The sequence below is a fragment of the Delphinus delphis genome, chromosome 8 (assembly GCF_949987515.2).
Source record: "Delphinus delphis chromosome 8, mDelDel1.2, whole genome shotgun sequence".
Lineage (NCBI taxonomy): Eukaryota > Metazoa > Chordata > Mammalia > Artiodactyla > Delphinidae > Delphinus > Delphinus delphis.
In genome coordinates this window covers 10,989,228-11,010,395 of record NC_082690.1, presented here as the reverse complement: position 1 = coordinate 11,010,395, position 21,168 = coordinate 10,989,228, and the positions used below count along the sequence as shown (strand labels likewise).

At 41.8% G+C, this 21,168-nt stretch overlaps 1 protein-coding gene across 4 annotated transcripts in view; it reads right to left on the bottom strand.

Moving 5' to 3' along the window:
* Window positions 1-21,168, bottom strand: part of SIAE (sialic acid acetylesterase) — a 35,030-nt gene that overhangs the window by 11,053 nt on the left and 2,809 nt on the right. Inside the window, exons 1-5 of one of the 4 annotated variants that reach the window (XM_060017749.1) lie at window positions 18,314-18,444; window positions 17,778-17,841; window positions 17,469-17,580; window positions 11,884-12,059; window positions 3,107-3,245 (exon numbers count right to left, since the gene is read on the bottom strand). In XM_060017749.1, the coding sequence (XP_059873732.1) occupies window positions 3,107-3,245; window positions 11,884-12,042 (298 nt within the window). In that variant the 5' untranslated portion in view covers window positions 12,043-12,059; window positions 17,469-17,580; window positions 17,778-17,841; window positions 18,314-18,444. The other 3 variants (XM_060017750.1, XM_060017747.1, XM_060017751.1) reach the window with 3 other exon arrangements.

Genomic DNA, 21,168 nt, shown 5'->3' with positions numbered 1-21,168 from the left:
TGGTAAAGAATCCGCCTTCCAATGCAGGGGACGGAGGTTTGATCCCTGGTCAGGGAAGTAAGATCCCACATGCAGTGGGGCAACTAAGCCCACGTGCCACAACTACTGAGCTCGTGTACCTCAACTAGAGAGGCTGTGTGCCGCAAACTATGGAGCCCACGTGCCCTGGAGCCCGCGCGCCACAACTAGAGAGAGAAAACCCACACGCCACAGCTAGAGAGAAGCCCGCATGCCACAATGAAAGATCCCGCATGCCACAACTAAGACCCAACAAATAAATAAATCTTTTAAAAATAAATAAATGTTCAGCATCATCTAGCTCATTCGTCCATACAGCCCTGTAACCAACACAGACCAGAAGAGGCAATTTCCATGTTAGAAGAAGGCTGGTGAAGAGGGCAACGTGAACACACGCAGCTGATGGGATCAATCCAATCCAACAGCTGTTAAAGAACCACTATGTGTAAACCACTGGCCTGGCACGTGAAAGATCGAAACTCAATACAGTTCGGCTCTCAAAATGCGGATAGCGTAATAGTAGGAATTGAAATCAGTTTCAAATCAGTTAAAATGGATTGAGCGCCCGCCAGGTGCTAGGCGCTTCTAGATGATAGGGGTACTGTAATTAAAGGGACATGGAGAGACATGGAACCTCTCCTCAGAGGTCTTATATTCTACAGAATAAGACAAATATTCAGCTGAGTAAAACAGACGGCAAAATATGGTTTAGTGCTTTAAGAGGTATAAACAAGTGTTAAGGGGTTTTAACAGCAAGAGAAAGAATAAGAAATGAAAGGCAGATCATTAAATGCCAGGTGAGGGCGGACCTCCTTCCCTGTGCTCCGGGCATACTCTGTGCCCGGTGTTTCCCTCACCCCACTAAACCATTAGGACTTCTATATTCTCCATGTCTGGCACCCAGTGCAGAGTCAGTGAATGTTTGTTGGCTGGTGCTGGGTAGCTGTGGGCAGCTGGAATAAAGGTGACTCACTGATGGGCAGGTAGAGGGAAGAGGTAATTAAGTGGGAAGGGGAGGGAGGTTGGGCGGCCTTGAAAGACAGAAGTCCAGGAAGTAGAGCTAGCATTCTAGGCAGAAGAAACAGTATGTACAAAGGCACGTAAAACTGGACAGTTTTTAAAGTATTTGCCTAGAGCATAGATTACAAAAGGAGAATGGTATAAGATAAAACTGGAGGGGAGGCTAGAGGCACATCTTGGAGTAAAGGAAATGGAAAGCCACTTGAAAATGCGTGAGAATGAGAATGTGTGGTGGGCAGCACAGCCCCCAGAGGTCTCCGGAGTCCAATGCCTGGAACCTGTGAATGAACCTTATGTGGCTAAAGGGACATCGCAGGTGTTTTCAAGAGTAAGGACTAGAGAGGGGGCGATTGTCCTGAATTATCCAGATAGGGCCAAGCTAATTACAGGAGTCTTTAAAATCAGAGACCCTTCCCAGCTGCAGTCAGAGATATGAAGGCAGTAGAAGAGGCTGCAGAGACTGGAAATGTGAGAGGGGCTTGACCTGCTAGGCTCTTCCCCACACACCTGTGTGGCCTCACCTCTGTCAGGTTATTACAGAAATGCTGCCTTTCTCAGCTGGGACCTCCGTGGCCACTCTAAGTGGGAAACCACTACCCCATCCCAGCCCCAGCAGTACTGCCCCCCTTCCCTGATGTATTTTATGTACTTATTTCTGTCTCAGCAAGCACTACCATCTAACCTATCCCTTGATGCTCAAAAATTTGAGTCTCTGAGTTCAGAGAGTGCAATGGAGCCGACAGCAAGGTATAATACCTTATCCAAATCTAATCGATTCCTGAGTTTTGGATGACATGCATTAAGAGTTCACGGACCAAAGGATTCACTAAAAAATTTACCCAAATCTATTCAGTTTCTGAGTTCTTAAAGGGAAAGTTCTGACAGTGTGATACGGAATAGTATCAATACTTTGTATATAATTTGCAAATTGTATTATTCATTTTCTGTATTCCCTCACTAGACTGTGAGCTCCATCCAGGAGACCAGGCGTGCCTGCCTGCTTTATTCTCTGCTATACCCCCAGCACTTAGAATAGCACCTAGCTCATAGTGGGCATCCGAATATTGGCTGGATGAATTAATACTTGAAAATGTAGGAGCAATTGAGGTTACCAAGGTAAAGCACATACAGGTGAAAGAGAAAACGGACCAGAAAGAGCACAAGGGACCACGTCTGGAGGAAGGGACTGAAGAAAGCAAAGAAACAGGCAGGGAGAGGACAGAGAGGGAGAACGAAGGAAAGGAAGTACCAAGCAAGCTCAGAGAAGGCGCAGCTTCTAAAAACAGCAGTCAGCAGTGCCGATGCTACGGGGTGTCCAGAGTGCATTGCAGAAGAACAGCAGTAACCTTGGGGGAACCGGTTGTTGACCTGGATGCAGAAGCCAGATTATAAAGGGTTAAAGAGTGAACACGTTGGAAGGCAATGAAAAGAATGAAAAGGTGTTCTAAAAAGGTTTAACAGAGCAAAGGAGAGAGGTGAGGTACCAGGAGAAGGGTGTGCGTTATGCTTTGTTTCCCTTGGTTTTGTTAGAATAAAAGAAAAGCAGAGCTCTGAGGGCGGGGACTGTGTCTGCCCCAATCACAGCTGCACCCTCGGGGTCTAGATCAGAGCCTGACGCAGAGCAGCCTGAACTAAAGATTTCGTGCAGACTGGACAGTGGGGTAAAAGGACAGAGCCTGAGGGATAAGAGAAGGCCCTGGAGAAGGTCAGAGCCCGCATCAGAGGCAGGCCTGAAAGGAAAGAGTCAGCTGTGTTCAGACACAGAAACAAAGGAAGAAAGAGAAGAGAGCGTCAGACGCTGAAGAGATGCTGGCGGAGCTCGTGCTGAGTGGCCTCAATGGGACCGACGAAGTTGGAGGAAGAGCCATCTCCTCAGAGCAAGGGGGCAAGATTCACTGTGGAGTCTTGGGAAGAAATGTATGAAACAGGTACCGTCAGGAATGGGGGAGGGGTCAGTAAGAATGAATAAAAGGATGAAATAGATCAGAACCAAATTCAGGATCACAGATTGCAAGCAGGGCACCAGCCCCTCACAGAAGAGATGGCACACGTTCCAGCAATCACTTACCCAAGGTGGGCTTGGACCATTGCAAATCAACCTTGGCAAGGTCCTCCAGCTCCTGCTGAGCCTGGGTGAGAGACACGGAGAGGATGTGGACAGACTGATAGGCAGCTGTGTTCGATAGCTCGCTTGTGGCATTAAATATCTGGAAAAGAAGCAGGAACGTCATTTCTTACACCAACCTAGTGGATGGTCAATGATGCTACTGCCTCCTGGTAAACACTGCCAACCCTCCGAGCTCCTTCTGAGCCTTTAGGATACCAAAACCAAATGAATAATCAAAACCAATGATGGGCTGGTCCGGATCGCCTTGATCCACAGAGACCACGATAAATCATGTCCCCAAAGAAGGTGGGAACACAATGAAATCTGAGATCTCAAGGACAAGTCTGTGTTAGATGAGAGGAGCTGTGGATGGGTTTAGGCTAAAGAAGACCCATATCTTGAGACGAAAATACTTCTATTCAGAAAACGTATCTGCTAACATAAAGCCATGGCATTGAGTTTTTTTTTTTAATGGAGCCAGAAAGGCTGTGGGGAGGTAAGTTTACGTCATCCATAGCCCACGAGAGATGTATATTCAAAAGAAACACACCTGAGCAACGATTTCTGAACTCCTGAAACATCCTGAAATCAGCCTCAAGATGCTTATCTTCTCATCTCAGTCCTGGAAAATCACCCAAGAATAGCACGGGAGGCTTGGCAGTGTGAAAGGTGGTGTTCAGAGTGATTGCTGACAACAGTCCCAAGAAACCAGACAAAGAAAAGGGTCCGTCCAAAGACACAGCACTTTTTCCCAAAGCACTTTATGAAACCTCACCAGTTGCCAAGAGTGTGACAGGACTGGCTTAGGGTTCCTCTGGACACGAATGTGTGCTACACCGACTGGTTTCATTGTTGGTCCTATGAAGCATCATTCCTCTCTGGGCTTACATGTAAGTGCTATCTCCTTCAATCCTGATTTTTCAGTAGTTATGTTTCTCTTTATTTTAAAAAGAATGTGTCATAAATATATTGTTTTGCTTTTTAATTAGTGTTTGTTTTTCCTGGTCTTCTCTCCATCCCCCTGGACAGTCTGGTCTTCCCAAAACAAAGGCCTAACAGGAGCCTCCAGAAGGCCAGTTATCACTGGCCTCGGGGAACAAGAGCTCCAGCTGAGCCAGGACTGCCACAGCCAGAGGCACAGGAGGCTGGGCCGCTTTCCATTGGCTGCTGGCCACAGAGTGTGCAGCTGGCTGGCTTTCCCTCCCACCCGCCACAGAGAATACAGCTGGCCTGGCCGCTGCAGTGTAGGAGCAGCCAGAGTGCCTCCACAGAGCACTTCATTGAAATGCGCGGCCCCTTGAATCGCCTTTTGACTTGCCGCTGAGCCTGCTGTGGCCAATAAGATGGCCAGATGCAAAAGAAATGGCTCTTTTGGTCCCAGTGGGAGCCGCAGCCTGAAATGCTCCCTGGGTAATGGCAGCTCTAGGCTGTCAGGGTTACTGGTCTTCCACACATGGTCTCAGGAAAATTCCATAGGAAATCCAGACCTGCTTGTTCAGGATCTTCCCTGGCAAGTTTCATGTAAAATAAACATTAAAGACTAAGAAGAGACTAATGCACTCACAGTATATTTTGGCAGGGAAGTTATTTTTCAGCAGCAAGTACCTGTAAAAAGTCGCCTCCCTTGAAATTCAGTTCTGCACCAAGCAGTAAGGATCGTATGTTGCTTCCATGGAAACGGGGGATGAAACTGCTTCTCTCCACCCACACCAGCTTCTGCACCGACTGGGAACTCCAGTGCCTCCTCGCAAGTGAGACGCTAGTTTCGGGGGGCAGCGCAGGGAACATACGTCTTTTCTTTTCGACCCGTTGCTAACACTGTAGAGTACTGCAAGGCCAACAGAATTGGGGGGAGCAGGGCGGGGGGGGGGGTCGGCATCCTCCTCTATTGTTACCAGCACAAAGAACTGGATCCAAAGCATTGGCTGGAAAACTTCCATTTTCAAACTCACATTTGTGTATTATTTCAAGCCAAAGCTTGAAAGCCACAGAAAGTGTTAGCAAAAATGAGGGTGGGGGGAAATTCTTGCTGCATCTGATGACAATTACTTCTGAAATTGGTACCCTGTCCCAATATCACCGAGCCTTTTTGATGGAAGGATTTCCTTGGGGATATTGGCAGCAAACTTAGGAATAAAGAGATTTCAGGAAGATTTTCATTTAAATGACACTTGGTTTCCCTGCTGATGAGAGGGGAAGCCTTACTCCATCTGCTGAGATCAAATTTCATCTCATCAAACACCTCAGTGTAATTATTTTTCTACCAAGTATTGAAATGAGGATGTAAATGAATACCAAGGTATTTGAAGTCATTAAGGCTGCAGCGACTGGGAGAGCCCTACCACCTCTCTGGGGACCCGCAGTTCACCATCAAAGCAGCTGCTCACTGGTGTTCATTTTGTAACCTTTATACTACATTCTTGAATTAATGAAGAAACGTCAAGAATCTATTTCCTCAGAGAATCTTGGCATGAGGTCTGCACAGGGGAGCAAGGCATGTGTGTGAATGTGTGTGTGTGTGTGCACACAAGTGCACGCACTGAAGGACACAGGGAAACTTTACTTAAAAGAATTTGGATCCTGTATGTTACTTTACCTTCTACCACAGTACAATATAGCAGATTTAGTTGAGAAAATAACTACAAATAAGCCAGTCATCACAGCTCCTATGAATCTGGTATTGTAACGTGGCACCAGCCCTTCTCTTCTGGATTTTAATTCCCCTATTTGTAAAGCAGGAATGTGGGGATTGCTGAGATATTGAAAAATGGGCTTTCTACCTAATGTTGGCCATCTTCTTCTGAGCTAACTAGAAATATCCAAGTCTTAAGACATACCCTGACTTAGGAGGTGACAGATGAACATTTAGACTTTCCTCCATTTATAAACATCTCACTCAGTGTTATAAATAACACTTGATTTTAAAATTCCACTTTACCCTAACAACAAGATGGGCATACAATCTGCCATTTCCCTCATTTGACTGTGAAGAGTGGTTGGTTATAGTGGAAATCTTATCTCCTCAGAAAAGTCACACGGAGGGAGAGAAGGAGAAAGACAGAGACTCTATGTGTGTATACGCGCGTGTGTGTTGGGAGTCTTCGGGGGGAAAGGAGCAAGTGGAATCAAGGAGGAGTCATGTGAAGCATCCTTTTGATCAAAAAACAAAGTTCTACCGAGTGTTTAGAGACTAGAAAACTTGGCTTTTGGTACTGTCAGCACCTAAAATTCAGTCTTGCAGACTAAGTGTGTGATTTAAAACAAACAAATAAAAAAAATTAACACTTGTCTTTTTCAGATGGAATCTTTTTTCTATTTCCCTGTATCTCAGAGCTTGTAGCCCTAGTTTAATACAGAATATGCTTAAGAGTAGATTCCAGGCAGAAAGAATGTGTTCTGTCTTAACAATCAAAATCTGATTAAGCTTGACAGAAAATGGGATGAGATCCCCTGGCACAGACTGCGGCTGAAAACCTGACTGTACAGATACAAATAGATCTGGTCCATGCCTTTCTGTGCAAACAGAGAACTGTAATTAAAGCATTAAGGAAAATACTGTTTTCCTTAATGAGTTAACAGCAATCCCACTTCTATATAAAACCATGCTTTCTATCAAGAGATAAAACTTCAATTTTGCTTCTATTCACTTATGTTAAAAGGGAGCCCAGTTAAAGTCCAGTTTAATAAACATTTAAATTCAAAAGGTTTCCGTATACTTAAGTAGGGCAGGAAGCAAGACTAGGTAAAATATTGGTTAGGAAGACATAAGTGCAAGAATTTAGATTTTTAAATTAGAAAACTAATAATGAAAGGAAGTAGCTATGTCCAGAGTAGAATCTTTTTAGGAGCATTATTTATTAATTGGTTAAAAAAAGGAAGAAATCATAAGGGGTAGAAGCTATAGAAGCAAAATAAGAAATCATAAGGATGTGCAAGGACTCAATTTTATAAATTTTTTTAAAAAGATTAATTGAGATCAGGGTCCAGCTGTAGAGATTTTTAAATCTCAAATTTAAATATTTCTAAAGATGGAGAAGTAGATAATGGAAAAAGGGCAAGGAAATAAAAATCAACTTGAGGAGGAACAGAGTTTTAGAGAAAGAGCTAGGGAAGATGATAATCTTTTCAAGATCTTAACCTATTAAAGGAAACAAATGAAAGTACACATCAAAGTATATAAATGTATTAGTTCTGATGAATAATGCAAATTAAATCATTTATTCCTAAGATTCTTATTTATATAATGTACCTCTTTACTGTAAACTGAGCCTTTGATAGATATTTAAGATATCAGTTAGGTGAATATCAATTTCTTGATTTTTTAACTTGCTCTTAAAAATTATAGTTATTTCATGCTCATTATAGAAAAATCAAAAAATACAGACAAGCAAAGAAAACTAATCCCAATTTCAAATGTGCCAAAGAATTTAACTCACACTAACTTCTCTGGATGTCTGATACTGAGTAAAAAATATTTACTCATCTTTCAGCAATATTTTAAGCTGATATGTCTATGAACTTGCTACTGTCCAGCCCTGATCCTAATATAAATGAAACAGCAATGGTCTCACTTACTTTTATTTTTAAATCAGATAGCTTCCACTAAACAAACAAAGCAATGACAATTCTGAGGCCCAAAAGCAATAACCCCATCACACGGTACCTAGAAATCCACTCTCTTTATTCTAGACTGTGTTTGTGTTCAATTAGAAAGTGGAGCTGTTTTTAAAAAGAAATCTCAGTGCTAAAGACATTTAGCACCAAAGCTTTTGTTCTACCACCGTTGCCTTGCTAGGATACCAATTAACAACTAAGAAACTTTCTCCCTTGATAACTCTTTCAATGTCCTTTTTATCCAGCTTTACTTAAGAGACCTCACTCATCGTGTGTCAGAGGGGCCCTATCCTCTAATAGCAATGGGGACAGGAACACCTCAAGATGAGTTTCATCACTGACAATGTACTGGCAGGTTGGCATTCCCTTGTTCTGTCCCATTTGATTCTCTGGGTACTGTATATGCCCCATCCCCTATCTGGGAACTCATGTAGTGCTCTTCCTCCCGACATTCTATCAGGGTAAACAAGAGCCCAGTGAAGTCTCTCTATAGCTACAATAAGGGAGAAAATATGCTAGTTCTCAAAATTTAAGAAAAATTTATCTTCAAAGGCCATGACTGAAACAGAGAAAAAAACTGACACTAACAAAAGAAATCCTAGGCTATGAAAAAGTTAAGCAAAAAGAGTCATCAGGGCTTCCCTGGTGGCGCAGTGGTTGAGAGTCCACCTGCCGATGCAGGGGACGCGGGTTCGTGCCCCGGTCTGGGAAGATCCCACATGCCGCGGAGCGGCTGGGCCCGTGAGCCATGGCTGCTGAGCCTGCGTGTCCGGAGCCTGTGCTCCGCAAGGGGAGAGGCCGCAGCAGTGAGAGGCCCGCGTACCACAAAAAAAAAAAAAAAAAAAAAAGAGTCATCAACAGCTCTTATTTCTGTGTAAAATATATATATATATATATTAATTTGATATATGAATATATATATCAATTTGACACATGACCCCTAACTGAAGTATCAAGGTGTCTGCGCGCGGCTTACCTTGGGATGGTTCAACAATGACAACAACAAACAGATAAATCAAATATGGCAAAATACTCACAACTGTCAATCTAGGTGATGGATATATAGGTCTTTATAAGTCTCTTAACTTTCGTGTGTGTTTGATGTTTTTACAATAAAAAGCTTTTTTAAATAATGACATCTTATATTTAGACATCACTTTTCAATTTATAAGGGCCTTTTAGAGACAAACAAAATAGTTTTATCTTCATAATGGCCCTGTTAGTTAGGTCAGATATAGTTGCAGTATAGTCATTAAAACTAAGCCTCAGACATTTAACAAAATACAACAAACTTTCATGAAAAAAGCTCTAAGACAAGTAGGAATAGAGGGAAATTTTCTCAATATGATAAAAGGCATTTATGAAAAACCCACAGGTCACATCACAGAAAGACTAAAAGCTTTCTCCCTAAGACCAAGAACAAGACAAGGATGTCTGTTTTCACCATTACTATTCAACATTGTACTGGAAGTTCTAGCCAGAGCTGTTAGATAAGATAAAAAAATAAAAGGCATCCAAATTGCAAAAAAAAAAAGGTAAAACTATTTCTAACTGCAGATAATATGCTCCTATACATAGAAAATCCCAAAGAACCTAGAAGAAAGCTACTAGAGCTAATAAACAAATTCAGCAAAGTTTCAGGGTACAACATCAAAATGCAAAAATCATTCATTTCTATAAATGAGCAATGAACAATCCTCAAAGGAAATTAAGAAAGAAGTTCTATTTATAATAGTATGTAAAAGAAAAATACTTCAGAATAAATCTACCCAAGTAGGTAAAAGACTTGTACACTGAAAAACTATAAAATATTACTGAAAAAAAATAAGGAAGATATAAATTAATGGAAAAACGTTCTATGTTCATGGATAGGAAGACTTAACATTGTTAAAATGTCAGTACTACCCAAAGCAATCTACAAATTCAACACAATACCTATCAAAATTCCAACAACCTTTTTTGCAGAACTGGAAAATCATATCCTCACATTTATATGGAATTACAAGGGATCTTGAATAGCCAAAACAATCTTGAAAAAGAAGAATAAAGTTGGAACACTCACATGTCTCAACTTTGAAACTTACTACAAAGCTACAGTAATTAAAACAGTACGGTACTGCCATAAGAAGAGACATATAGACCAATGGAATAGACTAGAAACCCAAGAAATAAACCCTCATATATATGGCCAATGGATTTTTGAAAAAAGTGCCAAGACCATTCAATAGACGAAGGACAGTGTTTTCAACAATTGATGCTGGGAGAACTGGATATCCACTTGCAAAAGAATGAAGTTAGACCCTCACCTTACACTATACACAAAAAAGTGATTAAAACAGATCAAAGACCTAAACTTAAGAGATAAAACCAAAAAAATCTTAGAAGAAACATTGGGAAAATCTTCATGTCATTGGACTTGGCAACAATTTCAAGAAGATGATACTAAAAGCATAGACAACAAAAGAAAAAATAGATAAACTGAACTTCATAAAAATTAAAAACTTTTATGTATCAAAGGACACTCTCAAAAAAGTGAAATGACAAACTAAGAATGAGACAAAATATTTACAGATCATGTATCTGACAAGTGATTAATACCTAGAAGATACAAATAAGTCCTACAATTTAACAACAAGCAACCCAATTCAAAAATGGGCAAATGGCCTAAGTAAACAATTTTCCAAATAAGATATACAAATGGCCAATAAATACATGAGATAATACTCAACATCACTAGTCATTAGAGAATGCAAATCAAAACCACATTAAGATACCACTGCACACCTACTAGTGTGGCTATAATCAAGAAAACGGAAAGTAAAGTGTTAGAATGCAGTGAAATTAGAACCTTTGTATATTGCTGGTAGGAATGTAAAATGGTACAGCCACTGTGGAAATGGTTTGGTGGTTCCTCAAAAGTTAAATATAGAACTAACCCAGCAATTCCACTCATAGGCATATATCCAAAAGAATTGAAAGCAGGAACTGGAACAGATATCTGTACATCAATGTTCATAGCGGCATTACTCACAATAGCCAAAAGGTGGAAACAACCCAGGTGTTCATCAATAAATGAATGGATAAGCGAAATGTGGCATATACAATGGAATACAATTCAACCATAAAAAGGGATAAAAGTTTGATATCTGCTACATGGATGGACCTTGAAAGCATGATCCTTAGCAAGATAAGTCAGACACAGAAGAACAAGTATTGTATGGTTCCACTTATATGAAGTACCTAGGAGAGGCAAATTCATAGAGAGAAAGCAGAACAGAGGTTACCAGGAGGCAGGAGGAAGGGGAAGGGGGGATTTATTGCTTAATGGGTACAGAGTATACATTGGGGATGATGAAAAAGTTTTGAGGATAGATAGTGGTGATGGGTACACACAGCACTGTGAATATATTTAATGCCACTGAATTGTACACTTACCAAAAACGATACACATTATGTTATATTCATTTAAACCACAATTTTTTAAAAGCATGTTTTACAAAGTTTCATAAACACCAAGTGATTTGCTCCAAGCCATACAACTAGTAAGAGGCAAAGCCAACATTCACTCTCAATTTTTAAATCTCCATAACAACAAAAGACAGAGTATGTTAGCTGCCCAGCATTCAAACAAAATCTAATTGTTTTGATTCCCTAGGCTCTCTCCAGAAGCTCATCTTCTAAACCAATCAAAAAGAAGAGTAATCTACTTTGCCTTCAATTTGATATGAAATCTCCATTACCATCAGATACTCTCTCGCTTCTGCCTTTAGCCCAGAAAGGTGAGAAAATAGTGCCCCACACACTGACACACTAGCCGTGACTAAGAAAGCAGGCTCTGGGGTCGCATTCATATCCTGGCTCCACAATTACACTCTGACCTTAGGCAGGGAACTTAACCTCAGATGGGCCAGTTTCCTCATCTGTGAGATGGGAATATCATATAAGTACTTATCGCATAAAGTTGTTAATCAAATTAATTAACACATGCAAAGAAGGCACTTAGAACAGATCTTGGCACACAGTAGAAAAAGAAGGCTTCTACCTCCTTCTCCTCCTTGCCCCTTTCCTCTTCCTCCTTTCTCTTCTTGTATCAACATTATTAACACTGAGACTCTGCAAATTACCTGTGAAACAGTCATTTGCATGTTACTTTGCCCACTGCAAAGCCAGACATCTCCAAATAAGACATCGTGAATTCTCAGGGTGAAGTTCTTCCTCCCAAGAGTCTGCTGTGCCATCACTTCATAAGGTCCACCAGGCTTCACAGGATCCAGTACCACCATCCAGCTATTAGAGTGTGCTGAAACAATAACAAGGCTCCAAGAATTAATCAATCAATCAACTAAAGTGAAATTAAAACCCAATCCTATCATGCATCAGATCATTTGTGGCGATTCCCAGCTTCTGTGATGAACTGGATTCAAAGCTATGAAGATTGGCCAAATTTCAGACAGGTCAACAGAAATAACAAAAGCAGCAGCGTAGCTATCTTTAATCTGTACCAATCCCTCCTTACTTTTAATCAAAGCATTTACAAGAAAAATAAATCACCCAGTTATAATCCTAAACGAGGACAGACAAAAATACAGAGATTAAAATTCAAGGGAGTTTAATACAAAAATATAAAATAGAAATTCTTCCTATACCATCCAACTATCAATATTAACCTAATCCTAATCTAACAGATTTACCCAGTGCCCCAAACTAACTTGTAAGTATCCAATCAAATGTGAGCACAGGTTAGAGAAAATCACTTATCATCTGAAACTGACTTGATGGTATCATCCTTGTCATCAACCCCCCAACTCGTCCCCCTGTTGCTCTCAGGGATTAATACCACCAGTGGTTCTGGGCTCTCCTATCAACAGTTAAACAGGTGACACATAAAGAAGTAGTAGGAGGCACATAAATTAATCTCTCTTTGAAGAAGATATTGAGACTTGCCCAATTAATTATTTTCACAGAGTTATCCACCAGACTTAAGGTTTTTGAATGCAGTTTGGGAGATGAAAAGCTATCCAAGACCCTATTTCAGAAATTCATAGCATATTCCTTAGGAACCACCCCCCTACCACCTTCCCACCTCTCACCCACGCACACCACCACCGCTGCCAACATCATACTCGGAAACTTAAGAAAAATATCTTCCAAGTGGCAAAATTATGCCTAGGAGAACCAAACAACAGGAACAAAGTTGAAGAAACGAGAGGGAGAAAATAGACAAAATAGAGAGATGATTGTTTTAAAATAAATATTCTTGGACTTCCCTGGTGGCACAGTGGTTAAGAATCTGCCTGCCAATGCAGGAAACACGGGTTCGAGCCATGGTCTGGGAAGATACCACATGCCACGGAGCAACTAAGCCTGTGCGCCACAACTACTGAGCCTGCGCTCTAGAGCCTGTGAGCCACAACTGCTGAGCCCATGAGCCACAACTACTGAAGCCCACGTGCCTAGAGGCCGTGCTCCACAACAAGAAGCCACCACAATGAGAAGCCCGCACACCACAACGAAGAGTAGCCTCCGCTTGCCACAACTAGAGAAAGCCCACGTGCAGCAACGAAGACCCAACGCAGCCAAAAATAAATAAATAAAATAAATAAATTTTTAAGAAAAGAAATTTATTAAAAAAATAAATATTCTTGGCATAATGCTGAAGAATATGGACTGATTTATAATTTGTGTCCATCGGATCAATGTAAATTCAAAGGGAAAGAATCGCAAGAGCTGGAAACGAGGCATCCTAAGGTTATTACACCAACCAGAAAAAATTAATTATAAAAAAACTAGCCAAGTGCCTACTTGTGCCAGACACTGTGCTAAGTTCCTCTTAATCAGTAAGAGCTAAGAAGAGAAGTCCAGCCTCACGGCAGGAGATTGGTAAAGGCTCAAACCATAAAGGATTGCTCAGAGTCCTGTGGGGAACATCCAAAACCCTCACGCATCAGTGAAAGGGCACAGGTCGCTCCTCTCAGAAGCACAGCTGACTGAGCCTGCTACTCCCACCCCTGCGAGGTCAATTAAGCCCAGGACTAAATGTTCGCTATTGCTTTTAACACCACTCATAGTCACAGACATCAACATATTAAATGCAGAATTCACCTAAAGCAGAAAAATCACTGTTTTGGAAACAGTGGGCAGCTAGTACAGATTGTGTCGCACAGGTGTGATGTGCTCCGTATGGCTCTCTCGTCTGAGCAGGCAGACTCTCCAATCTGTCCCAACCACAGCCTTGCCAATGTCTTTCCAGACTTCTTGCACTGACGTTGTTTACTGGAGCTCTGTCCTCCTGCCACCAACATTACTCATTTGTGATGATGAGGTCAATCCCTAGAAAACCCAGGACAGGGCTATTTTTGAGCCTTCTACTACTGTGCAAGCTATTCCTAGTCACTGCTGTTAATTAGGTATTTACATTTAGTCTCCATCCAGGCAATATGGCTGGTGTGGAAAAGCGCCTTCACCAGAGCTTCCGAAAAGCTTTGCTGCCCAGCAAGAAAAAGACAAAGAAGGAAAGGGGGGGATGTTGGGGCAAAACAGGGCAACACCATCCTACACCCGGAGGATGAGCTCCCTCTAGAGCCTAAAGCGTCTGAAGAGAGCTAGGCATGGAGATCTGAGCCTTGTTCCCCAGGACTGCTCCCCCGCAGGAAACTGCTCCACTTCCACCAAGACTTCCTTCTGTTCTAGTCCTCGAGTTCCTTTAGTTTCTAGCTCTTTTCCTCTCCCACTTCATAAGAGAAAAACTCTGACACGAGAGTGAGTGTTAAGTAAAGTTAACTGCCACGCAAGGCAGGGGAAACCAGCTCCACTACAGAGGGGTTATTAATGGTCAAAGTAACTCAGAAATAATTTGTTTAAAACAATGTGGATTTACTGCCATGTAAGTATCAATATATACAAAGGAGAGCGGCCCTTGTGAAGACTGTTTCTTAGACTCAGGGCAAGGGTGGGACGTTTCACAAGGAGAATTATTTAGGCCTTGGCCTGTCCGTTAAGGACCGGTTGGTGAAAGTGGAGCTGACCACAGGCCAGTGACGTCCAGTTATAGATTTCAGAAACTGTGTTGACCCACCAAGTCCATTAGGTTGAGTCCAAGCAATAAAATTGAGTGACCGGACTTCCCTGGTGGCACAGTGGTTAAGCATCCGCCTGCCCATGCAGGGGACACGGGTTTGAGCCCTGGTCCAGGAAGATCCCACATGCCGCGGAGCAACTAAGCCCGTGCGCCACAACTTCTGAGCCTGCGCTCTAGAGCCCGCGAGCCACAACTACTGAGCCTGCGTGCTACAACTACTGAAGCCCGTGCGCCTACAGCCCATGCCCCCCAACAAGAGAAGCCACCGTAATGAGAAGCCCGTGTACCGCAACAAAGAGTAGCCCCCACTCACCACAACTAGAGAAAGCCTGCGAGCAACAACAAAGACCCAATGCAGCCAAACATAGATAAATAAATAGATAAATATTTTTTAAAAATTGAGTGACAAACCACAGAGTTAAAGGTCACCATCCAGCTGGCTTCTGCTGAGCTGGATGGGCTTTCTGAGCAACACCTGCTCTGGTTCCTTCCTCTGGGCCCCAATCACTTGCTATCTTGCAACATCTCTTACCGATCCGGGCTCAGGTTTCTGTAAATGCTCATTTTTGTTGCATTCAAACCTCTGCTTCCTCCCGTTCTTTCTTCTTCTATCTAGGAAGATTCATGCCCTTCCTTCATTGTACAGCCACTGAGAGCGTTTACCAGGTGCCGGGCACTCCATCAAGTAAATGGCAGAGAGTAAACCCCAGTCCTCCTGGGTTATACTGACAAGAAAGCCACGCAGACTGACTGGGGCTTTGTGTTTTCCTGCCCAATGGTTAGTGTATCTGGTGGCCTATTTCTCACTGTCCTTCTTCTCTTCCTCTTCCAGCCAAGAGCATAAGTTAAGAACTCTCTCCATGTTCTCTCCATCTCCCTGACCAACCCCACCTCAAAATGGAATAAACAATCAAAGACAAAAAATTAAAAGAATTTGTCTAGAGACATGATTAGTCATGAAGTACATCTTGCTATATTTTCTCTGCTATTCACATCAGATGTTAATTGTTTTTCAGGTTATTGTGCCAAATCTCAGAAACCAAGAAGAGAAAAAGGAAAATTATCCCACAACCTTTCCCTTCCCAAGAGAGAAAACCTAGAGCTGGAAGCGGCCCTGATCACCTCTTCCCCCACAGAAGCCTGGTACTTCACCAGCTGCAAACGGGTCCACTCGTTTGTGGAAGTGACCTGGAGATAAAGAAGGCCTTACTGCCCAAACCGCCCCTGCCTGACCTGTATTATTCTGTATAAAGTTCATCTCCACCACCACCAAATATCAATGTAAAAAAAAAAAGCTTAACTATTTTTCTATCAATAAAACTGTTGATGCAAGTTACTTAAACTATAGCTTGCTACGGCAGACACACCCTAAGGGGACCCCCAGTGAGTCACACTCTTGTATAGTCCCTCTGCTCAAGTGCAGGCAGAATATATGATTTGCTTCCAATCAACAGAAAATGGCAAACGGGATAAGATGCCATTCTCATGATTAAGTTACATTACATGGAAAAGATGAAGGGGTCTTGCAGATATAATTAAAATCTCTAATCAGTTGACTTTAAATTAATCCAAAGGGAGATTATCCTGGGCGGGCCTGACCTAAATAAGGTGAGCCTTTAAATAGGGTCTAGCGGTCAGAGATTTGAAGAAGCAGAAATGCTGCCATGAATTCTACAGGCACAAGGAAATGAATCTGCCAGCAACCTAAGGGTGCTTGGAAGCGAATCATTCCTTAGTCGAGCCTCTGGATGAGAATGTAGCCCAGCCAACACCTTGATTTCGGCCTTCTGAAACTCTGAGTAGAGAACCCAGATAAATGATGGTCAGGCTTCAGATCTACAGAAATTGTGAGATAGTAAAAGTGTGTTTGTTTTAAGCGCCTATGTTTGTGGTAACTTATTATATGGCGCAGAAAACTAGCACGCACGCTAACACTGCAACCAGGAGATTTTAAATTTTCTAAGAGGTTTAGGCCTTTTGTATTTTCTATTTACCTCAATCATGACAAATTCAGGCAGATACGCCTTCAGTTTATCACCTACATATGCATCCCCATGTGTGTCAAAGTGAGAGGATATAGACTATTTGCCCCAATTTTACTCCTTGTGTCTGAGAGAATCATCATGCACCACTTGACAACCTGGCTTGAACAGGCCCAGAACCTGACCATATTCCAAGTCATCCCTCAGGTTTTAATTTTCCCAATGCTTAAGTGTCAGTCTGCTGGACAAAAACCTTTACGTTGTTAAATTCCACTTTGCTGTGGGCACCTAGGGGATTATAAGTAATAAGTTAAATATTAACAGAGATAGAGAGTCTGGCTGAAAATCCCAGAGTCATCATCAAAATTTAAATAGAAGTCAACCCTTCAATATGCCCTATAGTATCTCCTTTGAGAAACATTTTCTTCACTGCCCTGTGAAATTTCTTACATGTCTATCTCTTTTATTCCAAATAACATTTTATCCATTTTTCTTCATGGGCAAGACAGAGCACGCTGTCCACTGAAGTAGGTTTGTGGATCTGTATAAACCACAGTACCTTTCTTCTCTCCCAAGCCAGTGTGGAGAGCCTAACAAATAGATCTACCCGCCACCCCACCAATAACAATCTCTTTTCCTGTAAAATTACCTCAAGAGTCCACGAATCACTTGGCTCCCTTAAGTTGCTGCTGGATATTTTAACTCCAAACGAAGCATCACTTTGCAGTGAAGCAACCGAAGCATTACTTGAACCTAAATTGCTAAATGTGAAAGGACAGCATGAGACAGTGAGTTCTTGGAGGGTGGGCACATTCTTCTTTGTATTTTCTAGGGTTGCTAGCTCAGTGTTTTATACATAATAAGCCTTCGGTTGATGTTTATAGAATTGAACTCAAAATAAGTGAGCAGGTTCACTATCACCGTAAAGGAGAAGAGGGGCTCATCCCCTAATTATTACCTTTTATTCCTTCTCGTCACCACCTACCCTCTTGTCTCGTCTCTGGACACTCCAAATATTGGCCCTGCAACAGCCATGAAGGGGAAAAAACTAAAAATAATGCATAAGAATATTTTTAAAAACTGAAATGCTATGCATTATGTGTTTTCTCTATTTCTACGACACTGTACAGTCTCTGTCTCCTAAATATTTACTGGTAATGCTATTTTTTAGCACTAAGGAAAAGAAATCCTATTTATTGTTTTTAAACAATTACATCAATTCTTTAGATCTCTAAATCAATGTCTTTTTACTGAGAGCACCACTATCTGTACTCCGTACTGCTCATTTCTGAGATGGACACAACACAAAAAGAAAGCACTGCTAGTCTCCTGAATTCTTCATTTTCGGTGTATCCTACAAGTCACCAATAGCATTTAAATCTAACAGAGAACAACTTCTCAATCAGCTTAAGCTTCCCCTTCAGGTCTCTGAATTTCACCCAATAAGCTTCTTACCTTAAAAAGACTTAAAACCCAAGAACTAGAAGCACTTACCTTGCATCTATGCCTGGTACTTAGTATTTCTTAATGTTTGCTGAATGGAAATGAATTATTAAAAGTCTGCACCAGCATCTGGATCGCTCTGGATTGGATATCAGTCCCGTATATTGACAAAACGAATCAGGTAATCCTTGTTTTCAGGGGCCAATAAAATTTCCACAAGCTTCGCTGTCACATATATATTCAAGTCCCTATCAAACCACCAGCCTCCACCTTAACTCCACCCCCCCAGAGAAGCCTCCTCACCTGACTCTCACCTCAACATCCCATAGCTCCCTAGTTACCTCTAACTAAGATACAACCAGGTCTCCACTTGACCCAGCCCTGAACACACCTTCCTGCATCCAGTAACTCTGAGCTCCTCCCCACGTTATCTTATACATCTTTCTCTCTCTCTCTCTCTCTCTCTCTCTCTCTCTCTCTTTTTTTTTTTTTTTACATCTTTATCTCTTCTAGACACAGACTCCTTTTAGGACGTCTCTGCTCCTGAAGCCTGCTAACTGCTAATTCTCACCTATTTGAGAATTAGCCACTATTTGGGGTCAAGCCTTCAATGTCTATTGCCTAAATATCATAACAGCCTGCTAACAGGTCCCACCACCTCTAGTCTCATGCATCTCCAGTCCTTCTTCCACAGTGGTGCCAGAGTAATCTTTCTAAAACACAGATTGGACTGTGTTATTTTGCTGCTTAAAATCCATCTATCCAAAGTACGGTGCACGCTCCATAGCAACGACAAACTAGCCTCCCTACATTTCCAACCTTATCTCCTGCCATCCACCACCGGTCACACACCCCAGTGGTCCAGAAAAACCAACCTGCCTGTCATTCCTCCAGTGACCCAGGCTCACTCACGCCTCCATGCCTTTGCCCAGGCTATTCCCTCTACCTGGCTCGCCCTGCTCACCTTTCAAAATAAGCCTTAGGCTAAGTTAATTTTCCCTCTTAAGCACTCCCATAGGACTCTATACTTCCCAATTGTGGCACTTACTACACTTAACTGTAATTGCTTCTTATTTTTCTGTCTCTCCTCAAATCCATAAGCTTCATTAGGGGAGAGACCACATCTGTTTTGCTCATCACTGCATAACCAGTGCCTGGCATGGTATCTGGCACTTAGTAGGCACTCAGTAAATATTTGAGTGACTGACTAAATATAATAATAATAATAGTAACAAAAATAACAACAGCTAACACTTCTTCAGTACTTATTGTGTGCCAGGCACTGTTCTAAGTACGTTAGATATGTTAATTCATTTAACCCTCACAATAATCCTAAATATTATTATTATCACTGCTATACAAATAAAGAAATTATGACACAGAGATGTTAAATTACATGTTCAAGGTTATACAGCCATTAAGCGACAGAGTCAGGGTCTGAATGGGGATGGTGAATTCCAGAGCCTAGGTTCTTAACCCCTCCTCAATACTACCTCTCTTTTATATATGATTCAGTTCAAATGTCACCTTCAGTGGAAACCTTCCCTTACCATCCAATCTGAGTTAGATGTTTCTCTTCTGTATCCCATGATACCCCATATCCACCTCCACCAGAGCACCTATCACACTGCACTACATGGCTTGGTGTCTATTCCCATTATTCCATGAGCTCCTTGAGGACAGGGACTTTGACTTGGTCTTATTTTTCTTTGTATCCTCAGTGCACATGGTAAATACTCAAAGAACTTTTATGGATGGATCGATGGATGGATCGACAGATGGATGGATAACCTGAGCTGGACTATTAGGATTCATTTTCAGATCATCCAGCAGGTGGCAGAAGAAGACAAAAGCTGAGCGGAGGATGGCCTGTCTTACCTTTCACACTGGTCACTTTCTTCATGATGGTTTCCTGATCTTGGCACAGAGTCACTGTCACTGTGGCTCCGGATACTCCATAGCCCCAAATCACTGCCCCTGCAGGCTCCTTCTGCAGCACCATGTGATTATCGATGTAGGAAGCAAAGCGAAAACCAACATCTAAAAAATTTAGCAAACACTTAGGAGAGCATCGTTGGAGAGATTCATCACCAGATTGAATCTGGTTAAATGGCAAGGAACATACAGTCTTAATACATGAGAATTTGAAGATAACCAGTCCTTTTAATTTTCTAAAGTGAGAGCTTAATCCTCCTAATTAGCTAAGCAACATAACAAGAACAGTTTCCAGCAATATGCATCACAGTACAAGATGACCAATAAGGAAAACTCAAAAAGCCTAGGGCAACCCATTTACCACAAGCCTCCTCCCCTTCAAAGCTCTTCATCTTCCTTTGCTCTCAGGCTTGGCCCAAACACTTGACTCTCTCCCCCCATAATCACCAAAATTCTCTTTTTATGTACCTCACAGACGGTATTTATGAGAAAAATAAACCACTTCCTTTCCCTACTTCCCATTACCACTCCCACTCCTCATAGCTGGGAATAAAGAAGGCTGCCTCTCTTCAACACAGCCTTTTCTAAACTTTTCCTCCCTCTTTATCTCCCCCTTTCCATCCTCTCAGTGTCAATTTCCCTCAATAATTCTCCTTATCGTGTTTTTTGACAACCCACTGAAAATTCTAAATAAACATTTATGAATATCTGCAACAAGTCTGCTTCCTTCTAAGGTAAATTCAGATAAATTAAGATGCAAAAAATAAGGTCAGTGAGAGACAGAAGGTCAAAGTGTCTGAACAAAAGGTCTTTTGTTGCAATTCACCCATGTCACAAGCTAAATTATACAAAAAGAGAATGAGCACTTTAAACTGTGGATTCTATTCTAGACAGTCACTAACAAGACTGAATAAGAATTCACTTTAACGATATCATTCCTATTTTTAACATCCAGCCTATATCGAAGTATT